This window comes from Gymnodraco acuticeps, unplaced genomic scaffold (assembly GCF_902827175.1).
Source record: "Gymnodraco acuticeps unplaced genomic scaffold, fGymAcu1.1, whole genome shotgun sequence".
In the NCBI taxonomy this organism is placed as follows: domain Eukaryota; kingdom Metazoa; phylum Chordata; class Actinopteri; order Perciformes; family Bathydraconidae; genus Gymnodraco; species Gymnodraco acuticeps.
In genome coordinates, this window is record NW_022992222.1 from 3,082,779 (window position 1) to 3,107,571 (window position 24,793).

Consider the following 24,793-nt stretch of genomic DNA (forward strand, 5'->3'; position numbering starts at 1 on the left):
ATGTTGAATTTAGTTCTGTATTTTTTTTAAACCCTGAAATATGTCCCGGGTCAATTTGACCCGAACATTACCAAAGGGTGCGAAATGTGAACATAACACAAGGGTTAAAGGAACACTTACTCCTGCACTGTTAAGAGTATCTTGAAGCGGAACATCCCTGCCTGGTAGGGAAATGGCACAAAACAGGCCTGGCAAAGTGCTTTGAATAGCTGAACAAATAATATGCAATGCTCTACTGGCCTTAAGGATATTTACACCAGGCGCAGCAAGTCCTTATCAAGCTCACTACCTGAGACTGCCAACCCCATACCATTCTAACTATTATGTCAAGGATTACATTTATGGAATTGACGGGATTTCATTTCCCCGCCCATTTTAGACTTATTTTTGCATGATTTTAACCATTCTAAAAAAAAATTACTGGCCTTTTATCACTAGCACAATAATTCAACTACACATAATAAGGTTATTTGTGAACTATACTGCTCATCCTCTTTAATATTTATTTATCACAAACTATTTTCTTTCTGCTGTCTAATTAGAACATATGTAAATGAATCAATAAGCAGAAAGAACATATGTTTTGTTTTAAATGGCTTATATTCTTTAATCTTTGTCAACCAGCTTTTTGCTTTTTCACATTGGCTTGGACACACTCCTACATAAATACCCAAAATGCTAAATGGGATTGGTAATCCAATATATTCTTAATATGCAGTTTTTCAACATTGATATTGAATCAAATCCTAATATCATAATGTAATACGATTATATATTGCTTCTTAAAGATATGTGCTATTTTCAAAAAGCAAGGTATCAGTGATTTACATATTAGAGGTGACAGGTTTTTATCATAAGCCAAGTTAAGGCTTATTCACTTGACACAGGTTTAGCCAGTGCGTTGTCAAAATAATTGGATTATGAGGTCCAGATTAAACCAGCGAGTATTGTTGAAGGTTATGATATTTACCCCCTGTGGAGAGAGCCCGTTGAAAAATGTTCCTTCTATACAGCATGCACTAGAAGGTATGTAGATAGATTATTTTTCTGTTCATTTCATCAAATGTTAAATCTCAAGCTTTCATATAGTCAAGATTGTGATTATTGCATCTTTTGTTTTTTCTATGTATCAAATCTGTACATTTTCCGCAGGGCTTATCCTATTCATGAAAAAAACACATAGATTTGTTTTGGCACACACAGCCTTCAGCAGAGCGTACAAAATCAATTCAGTGAAGAGTCTGTACAGACTCTCATGTCTACACACAAACACGCACACGCCGCAGCACACGGACATTGCTTTTTTGCTCATTGCTTCTCTCCCTCTATGTTCGACCAATGTCTTCCTTTAACATTCAAGTGCTACCTTGTTAACTCAAAGTCAGAACATTCAGTACTATATATGTAAACCAGTGCCATTTCCTGTTATCTGCCATACCTGAGTTTTTTCAACAATAGGGACGGCAATGTTGTGCGTGGGTCTGTCAGTACATCAATTTGGTCCGGGGTCAAATTACTCAACTATACATTACATTTTAATCAGTAATGGTTACCAGAAGTCAAATCCTTCTCATTCTGACTGTTAAACTACTGCTACCAAGAGTTTAACATATTTAGTTTTTGGTACAATATGATGACAACTATTTAATAAAATACCATATAATTTGCTGCACATTATATTTCATAACATCTAGCATGGCTGTTGGTTCAAGCTTCTGATACGTTGATACCGACGTTCGCACTGAGTCTTTGCATACATTCTCTGATTATGAAAATGTATAGTTGAGGCCAAAAATATTAGCCCCCCAGGAGTTATGGAACATTTTCCTAAAATTCTTCCCAATGTTCGCAGCATTGATAAAACTTGATATAATCAAACATTCACCAGTGCTATTTAGTAGCTTTTGGTACATTTTGGAACATAAAATACGTTTTTAGAGTTGCTTTATATCAAATATAGTGAAAAATGGGTTGGTCAAAAAATATTAGCCTAATCCTAACCTAATCAATCAACCAGCTTTCAAACTACCCCTAATCAACCGATCGGCTTTCAAGCCACACCTGGGCATTCAATCAGCATAAAAGGACTCCAAGAAACAGGCACTTGAATACCTTATTGAGAGGGACTATACTACTACTCCTACTCACCATGCCAAAAACAAAGGAAATCAGTCTTGAGCTCAGAAAGAAGATAGTGGAGGCTCATAATAAGGGGGAAGGCTACACTGCTATTTCCAAGCACTTCACAGTGTCTAGAACTGCTGTACGTTGCATCATTGCGAAGTACAAGGAGACACATTCTGTAAGAAACAAACCTGGGCGTGGTCGAAAGCGCAAGATTTCAAGAACTCTGGAGAGGAAAATAGTCAGAGATGTCAGCAAGAATCCCCGGACATCTGCCAAGATGATTGTTGCTGACCTGGCCTCTTCTGGAGTTGATGTTTAGAGGAACACAGTGGTGAGGGCTCTTCATCATGGTGGGCTTCAGGGCCATCGTCCCAGAAGAACCCCTCTACTCAAAGAGCGGCACATCAGAGCCAGACTGAGGTTTGCCCGTGAACATTTGAAAGGTAAAGATGAGTCTTGTAAGTCTGTGCTTTGGTCTGTTGAGACTAAACTGGAACTGTTTGGGCACATGGATGTTGCTTATGTTTGTCGAAGAAAGGGAGAGGCCTTTAACCCTAAGAACACATCATGCTGTGGGGCTGTTTTGCACCCTTGTTCGGGTGCAAGGCATCATGAAAAAAGAAAATTATCTTGACATTTTGAGGGATAACATGAAAAAATCTGCTCTTAGTCTTCGCTTAGGTCGTAGCTAGGTCTTCCAACAAGACAATGATCCAAAGCACACATCAAAATTGGTTCAACAGTTCCTAAAGAACACCAAAACCAAGGTGCTGGAGTGGCCCGCACAGAGCCCAGATCTTAATCCTATTGAGAATCTGTGGAGGGTGCTCAAAGTGAATGTCCATGCTCGGAAACCACACAATTTGGACCAGCTGGAACAATTTGCAATGGAAGAATGTGCCAAAATCCCTCAAGAGACCTGTGCCAACCTAGTAAAGAACTACTCTAAGAGGCTGTTGTCAGTTGTGGCTCAGAAAGGGTACACTATTGACTATTAATGGCCAGGGGGCTAATCATTTTGGACGTCTCATTTTTGCCGTTTCTTGTTTCAACTCAGTGCATCAATAAAATATCTTAATCAAACTTGGTGGACATTTTGCCTTTATTATTTTGGAAACAAATACACTATAAACACTTGTTGTTAATGGTAATTTCCATGGAGAAATCCAGGGTTTTGTCTGATTTCAGAAGGGGGGCTAATCATTTTGGCCTCAACTGTATGTTGTGCGTACCATAGGGGATATTTGCATTCTTGCGGATACGGTACGTAAAAATTGGCTTTAATCTTTTTGATTTTAGGTTAGGGTTTACATAGAACGTTGTGTAAAAAGTCCGGATTTATATTAGTTTGAGTCTACCTAGCTTTCTTTCTGCATCACCTCGCTTCACCTGGAAGTCACCCACTACAAGCTCAGCTCCTCTGTCATTCAGTGGCGTTTTCTCCCGGAGGCCAAGGGAAGCCAGGCTTCCCCTGTTTTTTCGGATTGTAGTTATAATTTAAATAAATAAATAAAAACACTTTGTTTTGTTTCGATAATTCTCCTTTGCTGTGTGTTGCTGCCGGCCCGTCTCTCCCCCATTCTCATTGAGTATTTTACAAAGAGTGAAACAAACAGCGCCCCTCTAGATGTTATGGTGAAACAGTAGATTGCACTCACTGTTGCGAGAGGAGGCCCGCCGAATCTGGCTTCCCTTGGTGAAAAAAATGGAGGGATTGACCAATCAGATGAAGCTCACGTGATGCCCCTGCCAACCTGTGATTGGTCAGGGCCATGCCAAGGGAAGCCAGAGGCGGCTGGCTTCCCTTGCCTCACAATCCAATCAAATCGCATCAACTTAGTGTTGCAGTGACGCGTCCTAAAATCCGGAAGTAAGCTGCTCTCGGTTTCCCTCGACAAAAAAGCAATGGGAGTTCTCCATAGGATTTTGGAAAATAGCTCGAAATAAGGTCAGTGGAAAACAAACCTGTTTGATAAATGCAAGTTTTGTTCAGTCGGATAATATCCACATGTCTACCCTACTTTTATAATTTTCGAATCATAAATATAATCGATAGAAGATATATAGCGTCACTGCATCACTCTCACCGCCGTTAGAAAGTAGCAAGCAACTGAAGCAAGTGCAATTATGGAGGGTGGAGATTTGGAGTATTTCATCAAAAGTAATTGTACTAAACTTCCGCTACAGCAGGAACAACAAATACAATCTGATGACAGGCCAATGCCCAAACTGGAGCTGTGTACAGCGAGGAAAAAAGGAACGAATCGGACGTAAAACGTTAAAGGTCTCCCGATTTAGTTTGTGAATGAATGCTTATTAGAGTTTCGGCTGGAGAGTGCGTGCGGACCTGTCGGTTAGATAACAGGCGTATGTAAGTCCTGCATCTGAGAAAAATGTGTGTAAAATGATACCGGGTGCTGTAATCACTCATCTGGTTACGTTATTACATTGACCACCACACCCCCGACCCCAAAGAAAGGACGTATTATTGGCTTCCCCTAATTTTTTCCCCACGCCACGCTACTGCTGTCATTGGCTAGAAAATAACTCTGGTGCAGCTGAGGTTAACTACTGAGCTTGAGGAAACCTTAACTGTAATTACTAAGGGAGTGTTTCTCCTGCAATCCTGTCCGTACATACTAGGACAATTCTTGTTGCTTTTTCTGAACAACAGTAGTCCTATGGAAAACTAAACTACCATGGCAGGTATCTGAACTGTATCATTTGGGCAGTAATATAGTACAGCAGCAGTATTTTATTATAAAGTTCTGTTTTGTTTACTGTGTCATTATTACAGTTTCAATGGAGTCTCAAGCCTGTTATCATTGGCCTTGGCCTACTTGCCTGAGCTTTACAGCTTGTTTTCTTCCCCCCTCTTCCACTTTGGATCCCTCCCCCCTGCCTACCCTCCTCAGTGCAGTTTCACTGATACGCTATGTCACAATCCTGACACAGCACTTCCTCAGACTCTCCTCAGTTTCAGCTCGCTCCTGCCCCGGAGCGCTGACTGCCTGTTTTGGACAATGCCCATCCTTGTTTGCATCGCCCCCTCATTTCGGGAATCCCGGCATTGCTGGTAACCACTGGTGGATGAGGACGGTGAGGTCACTGTCTCTGTTTAGCCTGGCCTTCTTTCGCCTTCCCCCCTCTCTTCCATGGCAAGAGGGTGTGGGTTTGGTCTCGGTCGCTTAAAAACAATGGAAGCTTTCTCCATCTTTCGGAGCTGATATGGAATTCCAGACAGACGGGAAGACGGGCAAAACAAAGAGACAGACAGGGTCAGGGAGACAAGCTAATGCAAGTCAAAGACATCCTGCTTTTTGACTTGACACCTCTATGTAATGGGTATTTATAGTTACAGTATTTTCAGCACCTATTAATCCTCCCTCCCACGCTACCCACCAAAATGGCCCTCTTTTCTGAGTTGCTCATCATTAAGATTGAACTGTATTTAAATATCTTGATTGCCTCAGCAAGGCAGAGTGAAATGATAATGAACTATAGTTTCACATTTACTTTGGCATTTCAGTCGGTGGGTTGAACAGATTGAGATTTCACTTTCATGATGAGTGGGGAAAGGAAACACTTTCAATGTTAAGGACTCAAGGGAGCAAAGACATACATCATGGCCAAAAAACACAGTTAACTAGCTACAAATCTTGTTTTTCTTTTATTCTCAAATATTTTCCATCTACACCATGTCAATTTGAAAAAATAATATTTGTGTAAAAAGATGAGAAGTGCCATTTATTCAACGTGCCATTTCCTCAAAGCCGCACAAATCTTTTTTAATTAACAAGCACAGTAGTTCCAGTTTAGTATCAATTAAAGTCCTAGCACTTTAGCAAACGTAATAAGACAGTTGTGTTTTTTTTAACTTGTTTTTTAGCTTTGCGTGCCGTACTTCTCCATTAACAAGCTTTCAAAGCATTTTTTCCCAAGAGCTCAGCCTTCCATTTGTCTTTATTAGACCCGACATGTTTCCTCCAATTTATTTTTGCACAGTGATGTTCACATTAATTATAAGCATTTGACTCCTTGCGCATCAACGATCGGGTTCCCCTTAAGAGAGTAAAAACCTGTTCGGTAGAGTAAGCCCGGTAGAGAGTCACATGTGGTCTGTTCTGCTTACTGATATATGACAGGTGGTTAAATATGATTGGAGTTGCGTCCTGTATATTTCCATATTGGTCTCTGGCCTCAGTAAGTAGGTTGAAGGCATTTGGTGATTTCAGAAATTGAGATTGAGGGAGGAAAAAAACGTGTTCACCATAGAGCCTTTAGACATTACACTAAATAATGAGCTAAAATATGTGTCCATGTCAACAATCTATAGCTGTCAACTAGTATGGCAACAGAGTTCAGAAAAGTTTCAGTTCAGGCTCAGTCATTTTCCATATCATTTCAAATCTCTGTGGAAACAGGAAATCCTTCAGCACAACCCTTCCCTTCGGATCTGGTAATGGGAAGTCAGGAATAGGCTATTTTGGTGGTGTTTTGTTCCCTTTCATGCAAAATCCTTTTATCTCTACCATGTTCTTCCTCAATATACCTACTTCTAGTCTAGCACTTCTCTGCTAATACTATTTATTAATTCCCAACCCATTCTTGTCTCGAGGGTCTTTCATAATCTTAATGGGTTGTTCAAAATGATAAGCTCTTTAAAGGTACTTATATATCCGTGTGTATTTGTAAAGTGAATTCAGACTTCATGTTTGAGTGCCGTATACCTATTTTTAATCCTGGAAAAAAATTAAGTCATATTTTTCCATGTTTTTGTCTCTGAATTACTGACCGGGAGAACCAGTTTTGGTTTTGGTCCATTATTGAAAGAATAAGACTAACACTTAGCAAGACCTTTTCTGTACTTGAACACCACAAACTCTGACCATACCAGTACTTATTTCTCTAACTCTCACTCACGTTTATACCATTATCTTCCTGCTACAAGGGACAGGACAAAGCCCAAAGACAAAGGGTTAATTTCTCTGTGGGATATTTAAAATAGCATCTGAGTCAGTGGCAAAACAAGCACTTTTAGTGGACCTACAATGACGGTGCAAAATTGCCCAAAGCGATTGCGTTGCAGCCTGTGTAGCGTCTGCTGTCTGCAATGGTCCACTCAGTATTGCACTAATTCAAACAAATTGTTATCCCCTTTTAGTCATTAAGTCTGCAACACAAAACGTGGGATTAAAAGGGTCCAGGTAAAAAAAAACTATAGTGCAGTTTTTACTCAAGCCATAGAACCCTGTATATGGTTAAGGCTGTATTGAAATCTTAGTTTTTAAGATTTCTTGGCAAATATTCCGACATAGGGATTAGATGCCATTAAGGCTACCTTTCATTTAAATTTCTTGCGGGTATTACTTTACTGAAGAAGGAGGCCTTCAGGGATTTGTTATCCCGGGAGACTCCCGAGGCAGTTGCAAGGTACCGACTACCGACAGGCCCGAAGGGCAGCAGCCTCAGCCGTGGCTGAGGCAAAGCAGCGGGTGTGGGAGAAGTTCAGAGAAGACATGGAAAAGGACTTTCGGGCGGCACCAAAGTTGTTCTGGAAAACTGTCCGACACCTCAGGAAGGGGAAGCAGGGAACCATCCAAGCTGTGTACAGTAAGGATGGGACGTTGTTGACCTCAACTGATGGAGTGTTAGGGCGTTGGAAGGAACACTTTGAGGAACTCCTGAACCCGACAACTCCGCCCTCTATGTTAGAGGCAGAGCTGGAGTATGACGGGGGATCAACACCAATCTCCTGGGCGGAGGTCACTGAGGTCGTCAAACAACTCCACAGTGGCAAAGCCCCGGGGGTGGATGAGATCCGCCCGGAAATGCTGAAGGCTCTGGGTGTTGAGGGTCATGGTTGACACGTCTCATCAACGTTGCGTGGAAGTCGGAAACAGTACCGAAGGAGTGGCAGACCGGGGTGGTGGTTCCCCTTTTCAAAAAGGGGGATCAGAGGGTGTGTGCCAAATACAGAGGCATCACACTACTCAGCCTCCCCGGGAAGGTTTACTCTAAGGTACTCGAAAGGATTAAGGAGGAACAATGTGAATTCCGTCCTGGTCGTGGAACGACGGATCAGCTTTTTACTCTCGCAAGGATCCTGGAGGGGGCCTGGGAGTACGCTTATCCGGTCTACATGTGTTTTGTAGACTTGGAGAAGGCGTATGACCGGGTTCCCAGGGAGTTACTGTGGGAGGTGCTGCGGGAGTATGGGGTGAGGGGGTCTCTACTCAGGGCCATCCAATCTCTGTACTCCCAAAGCGAGAGCTGTGTCCGGGTCCTCGGCAGTAAGTCGGACCCATTTCTGGTGAGGGTTGGCCTCCGCCAGGGCTGCGCTTTGTCACCAATCCTGTTTGTAATATACATGGATCGGATTTTGAGGCGTAGTCGTGGGGGAGGGGGTCTGCAGTTCGGTGGACTAAGGATTGCACCACTGCTTTTTGCAGATTATGTGGTTCTAATGGCTTCATCGGTCTGCGACCTTCAGCACTCACTGGATCGGTTCGCAAACGAGTGTGAAGCGGCTGGGATGAGGATCAGCACTTCCAAATCCGAGGCCATGGTTCTCAGCAGGAAACCGATGGACTGTCCACTCCAAGTAGGGAATGAGTCCTTACCCCAAGTGAAGGAGTTCAAGTATCTCGGGGTCTTGTTCTCGAGTGAGGGAACAATGGAGCGTGAGATGGGCCGGAGAATCTGAGCAGCGGGAGCGGTACTGCAGTCGCTTTACCGCACCGTTGTGACGAAAAGGGAGCTGAGCCAAAAGGCAAAGCTCTCTGTCTTCCGGGCCATTTTTGTTCCCACCATCACCTATGGTCATGAAGGATGGGTCGTGACCGAAAGAACGAGATTGCGGATACAAGCGGCCGAGATGTGTTTTCTCTGCAGGGTGGCTGGTGTCTCCCTTAGGGATAAGGTGAGAAGTTCAGTCATCCGGGAGGGACTCGGAGTTGAACCGCTCCTCCTTCGCGTCGAAAGGAGCCAGTTGAGGTGGTTTGGGCACCTAGTTAGGATGCCACCTGGGCGCCTCCCTAGGGAGGTGTTCCAGACACGTCCAGCTGGGAAGAGACCAAGGGGTTGACCTAGGACCAGGTGGAGGGATTATATCTCTTCGCTGGCCTGGGAGCGCCTTGGGATCCCCCAGTCAGAGCTGGTTGATGTGGCCAGGGAAAAGAAAGTTTGGGGCTCTCTGCTGGAACTGCTACCCCCCGCGACCCGACCACGGATAAGCGGGAGAAGATGGATGGATGGATGGATGGTATTACTTTAATAGTGTATTGATTTAACATCCTAATATGTTGTTAACATGATTGGGGGTGACTGTGGCTGTGAGGTAGTGTGCTGGAAGGTTGACAGTTCAATCCCTTGAGCAGGTGACATCTTGTATAGCAGTGTCTGCCTCTGAATGAATGGGTGAATGCTGACTTGTATATGTAGAAGCACTTTGAGGTATCGTAAAGACTGGAAGTGCGCTCTTTAAATGCAGTCCATTTACCATTTAAAAAAAACATTAATGCCATGTGTTACGTCTGTCCTAATGCCTCCTATCTGGTGTCTTTCTCAGCACTTGGTCCAATGGGATGCTGGGAACCCAGAGTGTTTGCTCCAGCTGGTGAAGGAGCTAATCCAGCAGTACCATCACTATCAATGCCAACGTCTACGTGAAAGCTCCCGGCTACTCTTTGAGTACGATAGTCTGCTGGAAGATCCCAACTATGGCCGCAACATGGAGATTTATGCTGGACGCAAGAACAGCTGGGTAGGCAACGGTTGACTAACTGTTGAAATGGCTTCCTTTTTGTGATGTCTTAGATTTGACAAAACTCAGGATAAGGTGTTGGTTTCAGAAAATACATAGAGGACAGTTCCTCATGTTATTCCTAGCTTGGTCTATCTTGAGTTGAGAAAATAAATACTTAATTGTTCAATGTTAAGATAAGATGGAATGACATGAGCAGGGCTTGATTTTCTTTGCCATTAAAAAAAACAAACACTTTTTTTAGAATCTAATCCTGAATCATAATTTCATTAACATGTCCGTAGCAAATACTGTAGCTAATAAGGTTTCCTATTTGATTTTTCAAAAGAACTTGTGTCAGACAAATCAGAATCATGTGTTTTGGATTTGGAACATTCATTTCAGTCCTAATATGCCGCCTCATGGCACATGATGTTAAGTTATTGTGCTATCAAGTTGTGTGTCTATGTGTAATCTAATTGTGTGTCTAAAATGTAAGTTTTATATAGGATTTGGAACATCATACTGCAAACAATTGTTGCATGTGATTAAAGAAAGCTAACCTTTTAATCTCTCTAACTTTATAATACTTAAAACATCATAGTTAGTATTTGTTGATACTTCTAAAGAAAGTGATAATTACCCAAACTAATGGCAACCAGATTTACTATTCTTGCTTAATATGTCACAGTAAGAAATGAAGGTAAGGTAAGATCTTTTTTATTCTTCAGGCGGTTTTAAACACACAGATGACGCTCACACAGAACACATCTTACTCTGACCATCTAAGATCTGCATGTGAAGTGTAGTGGTCAATGTCTAGCCCACTGTGACCAAAAGTCGGTCCCATTAGCTGGACAATAGACCTTGAGGTTTTTTTATTCAAATATCGAACAAATGTCCACTTTGACTCAAGGATGAGCTGTTTACAATTTGATGTTCAAAGGTCAAAGTCACTGTGACATTTTGTACACAAATGACTGTTAACTTCACCGGTTAGCTACAGCAAGGCAGTAGTTCTAGTTGATAATAATTCCATCTGCAGACTGTAATGTGCATGTACACACATGGATTTTTACATGCATATTTTGTGACACCAAAACTCTTTATTGTTGTAACTGATTTGAAAGGATTTTGCCTCTGTGTCTTGTTCTCCAGACGGGAGAGTTTTCAGCCCGTTTCCTTCTCAAGCTGCCTGTGGACTTCAGCAACATCCCTGTCTATCTCCTTAAGGTAACTACCCTCCAAACCCCATACACATTTTGACTCTTTAATAAAGTACCCACCTACTTCCTGCTTCTACACATTGCAGACCTGCCTGCAGGGCTGTAGGCTTTTATTTTCAAAGTACATTTTGTCACTTCCTTTAGATATAATGAGGGTCCTTCTGTTTACGTTCTGTACTTTCCTTTTCCATATGTTCACATGTATTTGTGTCCATATGCTGTTTGTTTTTTGACGTGTGCAATGATTATAGCAGGCTATATTTATATGAACTGCAATGCAATTGAGTGTATGCAAGTATGCGTGTGTGTGTATGCAGACTCCAGTCTTGGGGGCTGTGAGTTGACTAATCAGCAAGCCGTCACTCTCGATCTGCTCTGAGCCGCGTGGTGTCTGGAGGCAGCTTAGCCCAAACACACACACACACATACACACACTCTCTCTCTCTCTCTCTCTCTCCCTCTCATCAGTGATTGCCTTTCCCTTCTCTCACTCTCCCCCTCATCTCTAGTACTCTTTTCACTCTCTGTCAACCCCCCCCCTCCATCTTCCACTGCCTGTTTGCTGCAGGCCCCGGCTCTCTGGCCTTTTCCAGCCTGGCCTCTTGTTTGTGAAAGGAAAATGATGGTAAACATAAGGGATACGGCAACCATCGTCAGCCTCATATCAGCCTCTGTCACCATGTTTCTCAGACCTGCAGCACTGAGTCTCTCAGAGTGGACCCATCCAATAACAAAAGTTATGGTCATGATAGAATATTCCTTTTTTTTACCTGTATGTCTTGAGGCAGGAAAGTTTCAGCCCTAAGGGGGGCTCTATGGATGACATTTTTTTTTTGTGCTGTCACTTCCTGGAGATTTCTTTGCAAAGGCTTTGAAAAATAAGCAGACATACTGACACCTTTTACCCGTGGGTGGTGCAAGCAGTGTAGCCATTGACACAGTGTTGTCAAAGAAGAACTCTCTGTAATATTTACTGATTTCTATTTGCGACAAAGTCTTGGATGTGGATGTATGTTTCTGTCACCCTAATCATATCATGTTCTTTGCTGCACACACTCTCGCAGTATTATGCCGTATTTGGCAGCTTGGGTATACATAGTATCACCATGGGAGCACTTGAAGACTAAAGAAAGATGTATCGACGCGCGGAGAGGAAAGTAATGAACATCAGCCCACACCTTGTCCTCCTACGCATTACAGAAAGACGGGATTATGCAGCGTATAGGCCGGACTCTAAGAACACAAATGTACTGTACGCCAAACCGATGACCTGGATTCTCAGCCTGACAGTTGTCACGCAATTACTTCTGTCAGCCAGGATGCTGTCTGGGGTCGGGTCTTTTTGTCCGTTGCACATTTCTGCACTGCATTAATTCAATGCTGTTGTAGAGCAGTTGAAGTGCAATTACTGCTATGGTTCTCCCCGACTGAGCAAGCATACATACCCTATAGATTCAATGTTAAGTTTGTTAAATTACACATAGAATTGAGTGTAAAGAAAATACTGCGCACATACTCTGCCTCACCAGTTATCCTCGGCCTGTAGGTCAATGTCGCAACCAACCAAGAATGCATCTATCCGAGCTGATTAAAGTGAAGGTTCATTGGCTCTCTGAAGTGGATGTTCTGTACACCAAAGCCACTACCCTTTACAGAAATGTATAAGAAAAAAAATATCTGACAAACAGGTTCAGATTTGATTGCAGCCTTGATGCATTTTTCCACAAATACACGTTGTATGTCTGAAGCTGGCCCATCAGGATCAAGTCGCAGTGATTTATTTGTGTACGTGTTGGTGATTATCTACCCTTATCACATGTGCATTTAAGGAAGATGATGCAAATAGAAATAGAAATGATTACAGTGGTTGATTATGTATTCTGCTCAAATGTGCTCACCACACTTGACCCCGTCAGTTTTGCAGGGAATGTTCTCTGCCTCTGAAGACCAAGCTTGATATTGTGTAAAATGTATTTACTAGTGCCATGGCAAAGGTTGTAAAAGGAACAAGAACCATTTATACTTGCTTTTATATAATTAATGAGGGGTTATTATAAATATTACATTTAATTTAGCTAACGCTTTAACCCAAAACGACTTATAAAATCACTCATGAAGAAGATACTCAAAACAGCAAGAATCCTTTTAGCACATTCGCTTTCAAAAGCCAAACCATTGACGAACTGGCAATAAGATTGTTATTAATGTCCACAACTTGATAACAGTAACTCAACAAATAGTTGACATTATTGGGTGTAACCGTTTGGTTCATACCCGGGTTCAGGAGTCCAGGTTCAGTGAGTCCAGTACAGCAGTAAAAAGAAACCCTTTAATATACATTTATTTTTAACATACTAAGACGGATAAAATCCTCTTTTTGGGAACATTGGTCAACACTTATTTCATTCTGAAGATTAGTAACATTTCTGTATAAGTGTAAGAACACGACAACATGTCATAAAGGTTACAAAACAGAAGGATTGCTGATTGTCGCTTCAAATTCTATGACTGCAGTACACATTTGCGAACATTTATTTACTTAGTAAATAAATGTTTATTTAAAAGATTCATGTGTTTATTTTAACTGCTGAGTAAAAGATCACAGTTTACTGTGATCATTCTCATTCATTTTAATGGGACCACTTTGTTGACGTGACTCCGGTGGCAAGAACCTGTGTTGCCCTGCAAGAAAGTTTATATTTTCCCAAAATGCATTGCTGTGCTGGATATAGTTTAGTAAGTAATTAGCAAAATGACATGCACCATATATTTTTGTATTGCACCATTTGGTGTACTTGTCCTTCTTTCTCAGCATAAGGCCACAAAACCAACATTTTTACCCAGATTTCACAAAAATGAACAAGCTAAGAACGTTTGACTAATTTAGTATTTGTTTAGGTTTGAATGACTTGTTATTTGTTTTTGTTATGTGCTGTGTATACCTTTTAGCACTGTTTGAATGTCTAATAAGCATTCAGAGTCTTGTAATTATTTCAATGCTATCAGACCTTTTCATTAGTACAACACAGGGCTGTTTTCATAACGCCCACCAAGTCCTCCCAATGAGTTATAACCTTTTAAATAACAGCTCTTTCTTTACTAAACAGTCAACACACATACAAAAAAAGTGATGCTTTCAGACAGAATATCAGCCAGGTACTCTAGGTAGAGGTCAGACTGTTGACCCTGATTTGAATCAACATCCTCATCTAATCCATGGATGTCCTTGCTTGAGGAAGGGAAGGCTTGGCACTGAAGCGGAAATCTGTTCAGACACGGGGCTACTCCGCGCTTCGAGTGGATGGCGAGATGTTGCTGGTGGGCGCGGAGCTGTGGAGGACGACTGTTACCTGGAGCGAAGCATCCGCGTGGTCTGAGCTCACCACAGTGGACATGTTTACCTTGCTGCATGCACTGCCCAGCCTCGGGGAGGGGGGAGGAAATGCACGTTTTTTGTTTTTTTTTCAAAGAGGGCATCCCGTCATAGTCAAAAGGAGAGAGTGGGAAGGACACTGCGAGCGGGGATGAAGGAAGACAGTGAAATGCACACAGATGGATGTTGGCAGTTTTCTTCTTTAAAGGGCAACTCTTGGGCAACATTTTACTGTCTCATCCTTTGATCATACCTTGACCTCTGGGCTGTCACCCGTTTGAAGTCCCTTTTACTCATACCCTGTCATTTAGCATTGGCCTTTGACCTTCCACTGTAGTGGATATTTGCTCATATCGCTTAGGTCTTTTACCGTGGTTGCAGTACACTGACTCTAGATTTTTATGGTCTACTTAACATATCAATTCCTTAATGTTGTAAGTAGGGCTGCAGGAAAGTATAATATTTATTTTCTAGATAAATACATTTATCGTCTGGTCTTTAAATGTAAGTTAAATGTCCACCCCAGTTCCTCAAAGTCCTATCCATCAGTCCAATACAGAAAGATATACAGTTTAATATTATATGACATGACAGTTAAGCGTTTAGGGCTGAACAAGTTATTTCAAATGATATTAAATGTAGCTTTGCATCAAGGCTGTTTAACTTCCTAACACTAGCTCTAACGGACTTATAATACATATTTAAAATACTCATTTGGACCAACTAAATTCAAATCATTATTTATTTAAAGGAACATTTTGCTTAGTTTTTGGAAAATAACTCCATAAACATTATGTTAGGGTTTTAATTAACATTAAGCTGTAAAGTGCTGCTCTACAATTAAAATGTGCTCTTATTATGATCATTAAATATGTACTTTTTGACAGTTTTCACTGACGTAAAGGCGGTTCAAATAAGATCGATTTTTCTGTTGATGGATTTATAGATTATTGGATGAATTGTTGCAGATCTAATCAGATAAAGAAATAAGGAAACATATTTGGTATTCAGGAAATTCCTGCTACTCCAGGAAACATAAGAGAACACAGAGAAGAGCAAAAAAATCACACATGTGACCTTCACATTAAAAGACGTCTTTTTTGCATCCCACTGAGCTGTCCGTCCGTCCCGCTCTGTAGAGTCTATATGTGCAGCGGCGGCTTGCCTCTAAATGTCCACACTGATCAGCATGGAGTGACGCCACATTCGTGACTGAGCCCTCTGCTCTCGCTTCACTTGAGCTTTGTTTCCCCCACAAGCACTGACCCATGTCACCAGCTCCAAAGCAATTGGTGTGTGTGTGTGTGTGTGTGTGTGTGTGTGTGTGTGTGTGTGTGTGTGTGTGTGTGTGTGTGTGTGTGTGTGTGGTGTGTGTGTGTGTGTGTGTGTGTGTGTGTGTGTGTGTGTGTGTGTGTGTGTGTGTGTGTGTGTGTGTGTGTGTGTGTGTGTGTGTGTGTGTGTGTGTGTGTGTGTGTGTGTGTGTGTGTGTGTGTGTGTGTGCCTCCAGCAGCTGCCATTGATCTAAAGGGATGTTTCAGGTGAACAAAGTGCTTTCTTCCGTGGCATTCTGCAGGAGATAACCATAAAAACATTGCAGTTGAACTTTAAGGAGATTTGATAAACTCAATAAATCATACAACATTACACTAAAATCTTCTGTCTTGTCAGTGTAAATCCTTGTAATCCTCACATGTGAAGTATTCACAACGACTGATGTGTCTGTAAAAGCAGACACATCAGCAGTTAAACGGTTTCTTATTGGTGCCCTTTTCATCCCAACTGATGGGTTTTATTACAGTTGTTTTAGACTGAAAGCACTTGTATTATGTGTGCTTTATTGGATGTTGATGCTCTTGTTTAGTTTGTAGTATTTTTGTTATCATTGCGAGTGCACATTTTCAGCATAGTTAAAGGAATAGTTCAACATTTTGGGATATGTGATTTTACCACTTTCTGGTGAGCAGTTTGATAGAAAGATGGACACCTTTGTCATATCTCTGTTATGCATAAGGATAAATGCAGCAGCTGGCTAGCTTACCATAGTTTAGCATTGCACCAAGGCTCGGAACAATGGGAAGAAAAATGTACAATACTAGAATCAACTAAGAAAGAACATGGCACCCATTTCTCAGAAGAAATGCAAAATTGTTGCCTTAAACAGGTTATTTTCAGAGTAACATATCAGAATTAAGCTGTTAAACTGCCTGGCTAGATGTTTCCAGTCTTAATATAATTATATCTGCATTATTGATTATGATTTAGCCAAGATGAAAAAAACAACAAACAAATCTACAAGCCGTCGCAAAACCATTTTCACCCCCTTCATTTATGTATTTTTTAGTCAAAAATATCGTAATATTTGTTTTTTCTTCAATATCGCCCAGCCATACTTTAAGGCCAGTTTTGTATTTGTAAATGTTTTACCTTCTACTTTTGCCATGCCTCTCTAATGCATAGCATCCCAGCCCCCATCAGGTCTAGACGTTTCTGAATCTAGTCTGTAAAATGCTTAAACAGCACATGCGTCTAATCATTTTTACTCTAATTATTTGTTGTACTGCATCCTCACCCCCTCCCCCATACACACACCCACACACACACACACACACACACACACACACACACACACACACACACACACACACACACACACACACTCTTTAACCTTCAGAGCTCTACATGCAGCAACTGACAGTGGAGGGTCAGGGTGAAGCAGAGCCTTGGGCTTTCGGTCCTGACTCGGATTATTTCTGTACTTCCTCCACATTTCCTGTCTTGTTTTATATTCTTTCATCCATATATACTCTCTTGAATGAGCCTTAAGCAAATATCCCATTACCAAACTTCTTTTTTTTTTTAATGATGAATGATCTAAAATAGAAGCTAAATACTCAAATGATGGTATTTAGCTCAATAATGTCAGGGGTGGGGGGTTAACATACACATCAGTCAATCTAGCTATTAAGCAAACCATTCTCTCGAAATACATTTAAATAGCACTTGTTTGTTCATGAAGCCCCTTGACAGAAAATATGACTATTAAAGTGTAAACTGTGAAATCATAAGAGAAAAAAATGTACAGCCTTAGACTAATGCACAAGTGACAAGACAACATTGACATAAAGGAAATAAAATATATTCAAAAGCTATAATAACAGAAATTGAAGAAAACAGCTTGAGATAAAAACTAGATTGAGGATGTTCCTTCCATTATGGGTTACATTAGTAATTTACGGTTGTTGTTGTTGTTGTTGTTGTTGTTGTTGTTGTTGTTGTTGTTATAATAACACATTATTCAAATTAACTTGAAAGAAAATAAGACCAGAGAGATCATTATAAATAGAAAAAACAGAAACATTTGAGTGTTCAGAAACCAATGCACAAGTGAGAATACAAATTAAAAAACATAATAAAACATGTTTTAAATGTTTAGTAACAGCAATATTAGTAAAAACAGCTTGAAAAAGAAAAGTTGTGATTATAACTAGATATTATTCAAGGTGGACTCTATGTGGGTCCTGACTTTGTTTCCTTTAGTTAATAATCCCTGCTCTTATCATTTAAAGAGCTACAAATCAGCTTTGGTAAACACTTCACATAGGTGGCGAGAACATGAACATTTCCTAATGATCCTCTTCAAATGTGTTCCTGACACTTCTCAAGGCTGTGTTTAACAAAGACACTGTCTTCCACTTCAGGAAAAGTAGGGTGAGAGCGCAGCGTGGTACCCCAGGGGCCGAGTGGAGGAGCTGGGGACAGATTGAGGGTATGGCTTGAGTTTGTAGAAGAGTGCGGAGAATGCACGTCGCTATCTCTCCTTAGATACAGAGGACTCTTGGTATAAGAGTCCTCTGCATTGTCAAGGCACATGACGACAGAGTGTTACTTGTGCGTAATGATACCGTGGTTACACCCAGGAGTGCATCCATTGAAATGCTTCAAAACTATACTGAATTTGAGGAGAAAGATTGTGTGAACATCTTACTGTTCTACCCTATAGGGCTAAGTCTTTTGGGGAAAACATCTATTTCCTATTCTTCTAATCGATATAATGATTAAGTTCAATTTGATTCCAATACATGTAACCACAATCCCTGCATTACCAGGTTCTATGAGCTGATAAACAATGCACATTTTCCAAAGCATTATTACAAAATCATCTTGTTTCTGCGAGAATTGAATCAAATTAATTAAGGCAGTTGTTTGTTGTTGAGGTTCTCCAAGGGGTTATCTCTAAAAACCAATAAATCAGTTGAAGTGTCAACCTCTGCGTACACATCACTCTCTTGAGTAAAACTGCACTGAAAAAGCACATTTGAAATAGAAATGTTAATTGTTCAGCCCTTCCAGCACCCATGCTGTTTACGTAGCTAAGTTTGCTCAAGGACAAGTGGCAAACCAACTCTTCAATGTAATTTGAATGATTAACCTCTGCTCAAAGCTGCTGCCTCTTTATACTGTGTTTTTCCTCTACATTATTCTCAGATGACACCACTATTAGATAAAGAAAAACATCCCTAGAACCTACATCACCTTTCAGAGTGTTCTTACCGTTTAGTGTAGGATAGGTTATAAAAGGAACAAACAGGAAGCCCCAGAGATGGCACCAGGTCAGGTGTTCATTGATTCATGGGGCTGAATAAGTAGGTGTTGTTTATTCTAATCAATGGTTTTTACCATCCCACTCTTCACCTCTATTTATTTCTGTATTGGTTAATATCTTTTATCTCTACATTAGGTTTTACAATAGCCAAAGAAACAGAACATTCTCACATGTTAGAAGCTTGAACCAAAGCTCAATTATTGAAAGAAATTATGTATCCATTATCAACGTGTTTTCTGATTTTATTTTGTTTTCTTTTGATTATAGATTAATAGATTATTTGTTTCCGGTCTTTTGGGAGCCTATCTTGGAAAACCAGCCCACTCTCTTCAGTCTGCGTACAAATGACACGACTTTGCAAAGGCGTGCAATAGATACGCAGAAGTCCGATTTTGCGTGCATATGATACTCCCACGTTACGTTTGTTATGAACGTATGTCAAATACGTTTATTTTCTACATATCTTTGCCATTTATTTAACCCTAACCCAAACCATAACCCAATAAGCTGCTGTGTCGTTTATTGCACCGCAAACATTAAAACTGTCATTGGAACGGTGATCAAGCCTGAAGCCACAGAGCTCTTTGTTTTATTGTTTGAGGTGCAATATCAGCAATATCTGACTTCTGCGTATCTATTGCACGCCTTTGCAAAGTCGTGTCATTTGTACGCAGACTGTGAGACCGGGTTGTGGAAAACAAGTCTTTCAAATCGGAGCAAATTACTTCTTCTTTAAAACCACTTTAACACCCAGCCAAGATTGAAACTAAGTCACTTATCTGACGGCCTACAACACAGAATCACCCCCAGCAACTGACCCCTTTCGTTGCGTGTTTGTCCAAAGGTCCTTTTTTTCAGGACATAGGAGTGACCACAGCTCTCTAAGAGATAAGCCCGAAACCTGTTTTTCAGCAGCTGTGGTTACCTTACCTTTCCGGTTGCCACATAATTGTCACTCCTTTCTCAACCGATCATGAGGCTTTTTGTTGTTGCGGTTTTTCTGTCCAGCTTACGTCCCCCACTGCGAGGCAGTTGAGCTTTTGGAGAAGTCGTGGCTGAAGATAGACTACTGCGTCACAAGATGAGTCTTTCACAATTCTCTCCGCAGACCTGGAAAACAATGCTGTGGTCAATTCACACGCACACATACATACACATATACATGCACGAACACTCAACAGTGCCAATCGTTAAAGACCCATTAAGGCTATCATTAAAACGGCCTTCACAGCTATCTATACTGTCCATTGCGTCATTGGTTATGTCGTGACCAGAGTAAGGAATTCAATGGCATTCAGTGTCCCATTGACTCTCTATTCTTCTGTCGGTTTGACCTCCTTGTTGTGGTTTTGACCACATGGCTTCACATCAGTTTGAAAAGGTTTTGTCACTCAGTTGTGTGAATTGATTTGAATTAGTGGTTACTTGATTATGCTGTCAAAACATACTGTCGTGGTACTAATCCTGGTAACACAAGCAAAAACAATAAAAAATGATCTAATGGCCTCCTTCCGCCCCTAACCTTTTTGTCTTTCTATTCTCAGCCTGTCTGTTACTTTGGGAGAAAGCTCAGGCCTGTGCGTGACTGTTGAGCATTTTGTGCCAAAGCAAGTGGGTTGTAATTTGTGGCCTTGCCGTGCCCTTGCACGGTAAACACTGACTAAGAGCTCAGGAATCTTAAGAGCTATAAAATAATTGCAGGTTACTCCCATAATGCCTAGAGTGTTCTGCTTGTTGCCTTAGCTCTACCTCTTCTATCTCTTCTCTTCTTTTTGCACAGCCTCTACTGGTACTATGCAAAAAGGTATTTATTTTCCCGCTGTATATCTGTACTTTATAGCAGATACTGATGCAAGTAAAAGAGATTTAATTCCTGAGATAAAGTCATAAAGGTTTACTAAATGTTGACTGTCCTGCTATCATGGGAAACTAGAACAAATAGTTCAATGTATTTCTATGCAAAAGGTAAACTCCTGCATAAATTGAGAATGTATAGACACCAGTAGAAGATGTTTTATCCTTCTGTCCTCTTACTTGTTTGAATCCAAAACAACTTTTGCCCGGTCAGTGTGCTTTCTGCACAGGAGTCATTGTATCTTTGAGATGTACTGCATGTTTTTAAAGCTCATTGGAAATCTACTGTACATTTACTACTTGCAATACTCAAAGTGCAAAGAAAATCTTCTGCTCTGTATTGAATAAATTCAGGGCAAATCTAAGCATATCAAGATGCATTCATATTTCTTTCCAAAGTGCTTTTTGATAGTCCTGTTGCTGAGTGATGGCTTGTCTGTCTAGCACCGAGACATGGCATTTAGTAAGAAAGCAAGTTACCCGAAAGACATCGTCAAATAATTGCCAGTTTGAGCTTCACTAATGCAGAGTACCACTGAAATCTGAAAAGGCCAGCCAATGCTTCCACGCAGATAAACAATTATGTGGCTTTTAAATGGTGTATGTATTATAGCTTGGTATGCTCTTGAAGAAGCATTTAAATGTCAGGCTCAACAGCTCAAACAGAAATAGGAAGTGGGAGAGTAGAAATTGTTCAAATATACAATTTTATATTCATTTTCTCCTTGTATATTTTATGTATTCTGCACAGAAAGTATAATTTGATGATTTCCAGTGGCTTGTTTCCAATCAGAAACGTTGTCAAATGATACAACATTTGGGAAATATCTGCATGATTGCTATAAATTCAAACCGGTGGCAGGAAGTGCACACCCCTCTCCTGCGTTTGCTGACGCAGCAAACTGAAACTCCTCTGTTGCAAGAAGCTGGATGCAGTTGCAAAAGAGGAGAGTACAGTGGGTTGTGGGTAACTCTCTAATGTGTTACATCAGTCACCTCAGGGTGAGAAATATCGGATTTAGGCTGATTAAAGAAAACTTAAACACCATTAATATGTACATGATATTCAAACTCTGAACATGAACTTACACTTACAACATACTCATTTGTTTTATTCAATACAGAAATATCATGGTTTTAATTTTGATTTATAGTAAACATTATATTGTGTGGAAAAAGTAAACCAGCAACATCTTATCTGTTCATTGGGAATTCATTCCAATCCATCAACAAGGACTGACATTTTAAGAGTTAGAACTCTTAAGTATAATGAAAATATATGAGGAATAATGTACAGCAAAAGGTTCATTATTAGCCCTTCAAGGTGATTCAAGAGCTTCTCACCCTACTATGACCCGCTAGATGTACATTACTACTCTTGTGACATGGCTACTTACTGAATAGATAAACTATTAGACACAATATATTGATTTAAAATAGATTATATTTATTTTTTGCCTTTGCTAAAAGATATTCTGCTCTCTGAGATGCAAAAGTTCTTTATTCATTGCATCGGTTAAAAATAGACCATATAATGCCTAAGTAAAATTATCCCAATCGAGTATTTAAAAAAAGAAAAAGATTCCACATGGAAATGCCACATAGTTTCTGTGGATTTGGCTTTTTATTTGATGTTAATGGTAGAGTGCATGCAGATTAATGTAATTGTGACATGGTTAGCTTGTACAAAATTAAGAAAAGTAACTTTTCTAACAGTTTTGCGTCCTTAGGTACATAAATAATTGAAGCATGTTTCCAATTACAATTACCGAAATATGTCCTTATAAGGAAGGTCCTTATTGATTTGTTCCTTTTTATAGAAGTTGAAGTACCCTTAATCTTAAGTGTACTAGCCATGATTAGAACGCAGCACATTGAGACTGAGTGTACCTGTGGTTGATTGATTGAAGTCTGTAATTATTTTGTAATTGAGCTTCCTTGTTGGAGGTCCAGAACTTTGTGTCTGATTTGTCTTGTTCACAAACTCTATGGATTGCAGAACCCTGCTGTGATTACTGCCAGGTGGTTTAACATCTGGCTCTCCACAGCTGTCAGCCTTCACAAACTTAAAGGGAGTCTGGATCAAGATGCTCCTGTTAACATGCTTTCATCTAATTCATGTTGCTGATTTTCAAGAAGAAAGTGCAGCACAGTCATACGGTGGCACTGCAATCAAACAACACCTGTGTTCTAGCGTGTAAACAAATAATATTCGAGGTAACTTTCAGGGAATCGTTTTAATCATTTACGCACGTGATCGTCTCTGAGGCCTCTTTGAAAAGCACCTGTTGTAGTGAAAACACTTGATTCAGACTGCAGCTGCAGATGTAAGACTTTCTTTACGACTGTGAGTGATTGTGAAATGTAAATATTTATTCACAGTTTTAGACCTAAGTACTCTGGAACAAAGCTTTGCAAAATTACATTGCATTTAGCTGGTGCTTTTATCCAAAGCGACTTACAATAAGTGCATTCGACCAAGAAGATACAAACTTGAAGAAAACAGAATCATATAAGTACATCAGGTTTCATAGAGCAAAAACATTTCAAGTGCTACTCAACTGGCTTTAGATAAGCCAGTCCTTTATTAGTATATAAGTGCTTTGTTAGTAATTATATCGCTCGAAGTGGAGTCGAAAGAGATGAGTTTTCAGTCTGCGCCGGAAGATGTGTAGGCTTTCTGCTGTCCTGATGTCAATGGGGAGCTCATTCCACCATTTTGGAGCCAGGATAGCAAACCCACGTGTTTTTGCTGATGGGAACTTGGGTTCCCCCTCGCAGTGCGGGTGCAGCGAGCCGTTTAGCTGATGCAGAGCGGAGTGCACGTGCTGGGGTGTACGGTTTAACCATGTCCTGGATGTAGGAAGGGCCAGAACCATTCGCAGCATGGTACACAAGTACCATTGTCTTGAAGTGGATTCTAGCAGTTACTGGAAGCCAGTGAAGGGAGCGGAGGAGCGGTGTGGAGTGGGAAAATGTTGGAAGGTTGAAGACCAGACGAGCCGCTGCATTCTGGATGAGCTGCACAAGTCGGATGGCACATGCAGGTAGACCAGCCAGGAGGGAGTTGCAGTAGTCTAGGCGTGATATGACGAGAGCCTGGACCAGAAGTTGCGTCGCTTTCTGGGTCAGGAGGGGACGTATCTTCCTGATGTTGTAAAGCGTGTATCTGCAGCAGCGGGTTGTAGCAGCGATGTTTGCAGTGAAGGACAGGTTGTTATCTAGGGTCACACCCAGATTCCTTGCAGTCTGAGTCGGGGAAACAACTGAGGTGCCGATGTTGATTGTTAGGTCAAGAGTGGGACAATCTTTTCCCGGAAGGAAAAGCAGTTCAGTCTTGTCAAGGTTGAGCTTGAGGTGGTGAGCAGACATCCACTGAGAGATGTCAGCTAGACAAGCAGAGATGCGTGCAACGACCTGGGTCTCTGAGCGGGGAAAGGACAGAATTAATTGGGTGTTGTCAGCGTAGCATCGGTAAGAAAAACCATGCGGGCTAATGACTGAATCGAGCGAGTTTGTGTACAGAGAGAAGAGGAGGGGACTAAGAACAGAGCCCTGAGGGACCCCTGTAGTTAATTGACACGGGTCGGACTCCCACCCTCTCCAAGTTACCCTGTAGGTGCGGTCTTTGAGGTATGTTTAGCTTTCATGTCCCTATACTCTCTTTTTTCCAGTTTCCAGAGCCCCTACCTAATTGCCTCATCCAAAAGCAATACCTTTTTAACTATAATGAACTATGGCCTTGAAAGCTGTGTACATAACTTCCATTATTACAAAAAAAGAAAGTCAAGCCCCGAGTCAATACAGGCAATTCCAGAGACAAGACCCAAATCAATACTAGCTCCATAGCCTTATTTTTACGAACA

At 41.0% G+C, this 24,793-nt stretch overlaps 1 protein-coding gene across 3 annotated transcripts in view; it reads left to right on the forward strand.

Moving 5' to 3' along the window:
• Window positions 1–24,793, forward strand: part of babam2 (BRISC and BRCA1 A complex member 2) — an 88,272-nt gene that overhangs the window by 22,479 nt on the left and 41,000 nt on the right. For 2 of the 3 annotated variants that reach the window (XM_034205953.1, XM_034205954.1), the window contains exons 5-6: window positions 9,698–9,892; window positions 11,030–11,104. In XM_034205953.1, the coding sequence (XP_034061844.1) occupies window positions 9,698–9,892; window positions 11,030–11,104 (270 nt within the window). The remainder of the gene's footprint in view (window positions 1–9,697; window positions 9,893–11,029; window positions 11,105–24,793) is intronic. The other variant, XM_034205955.1, reaches the window with a different exon arrangement.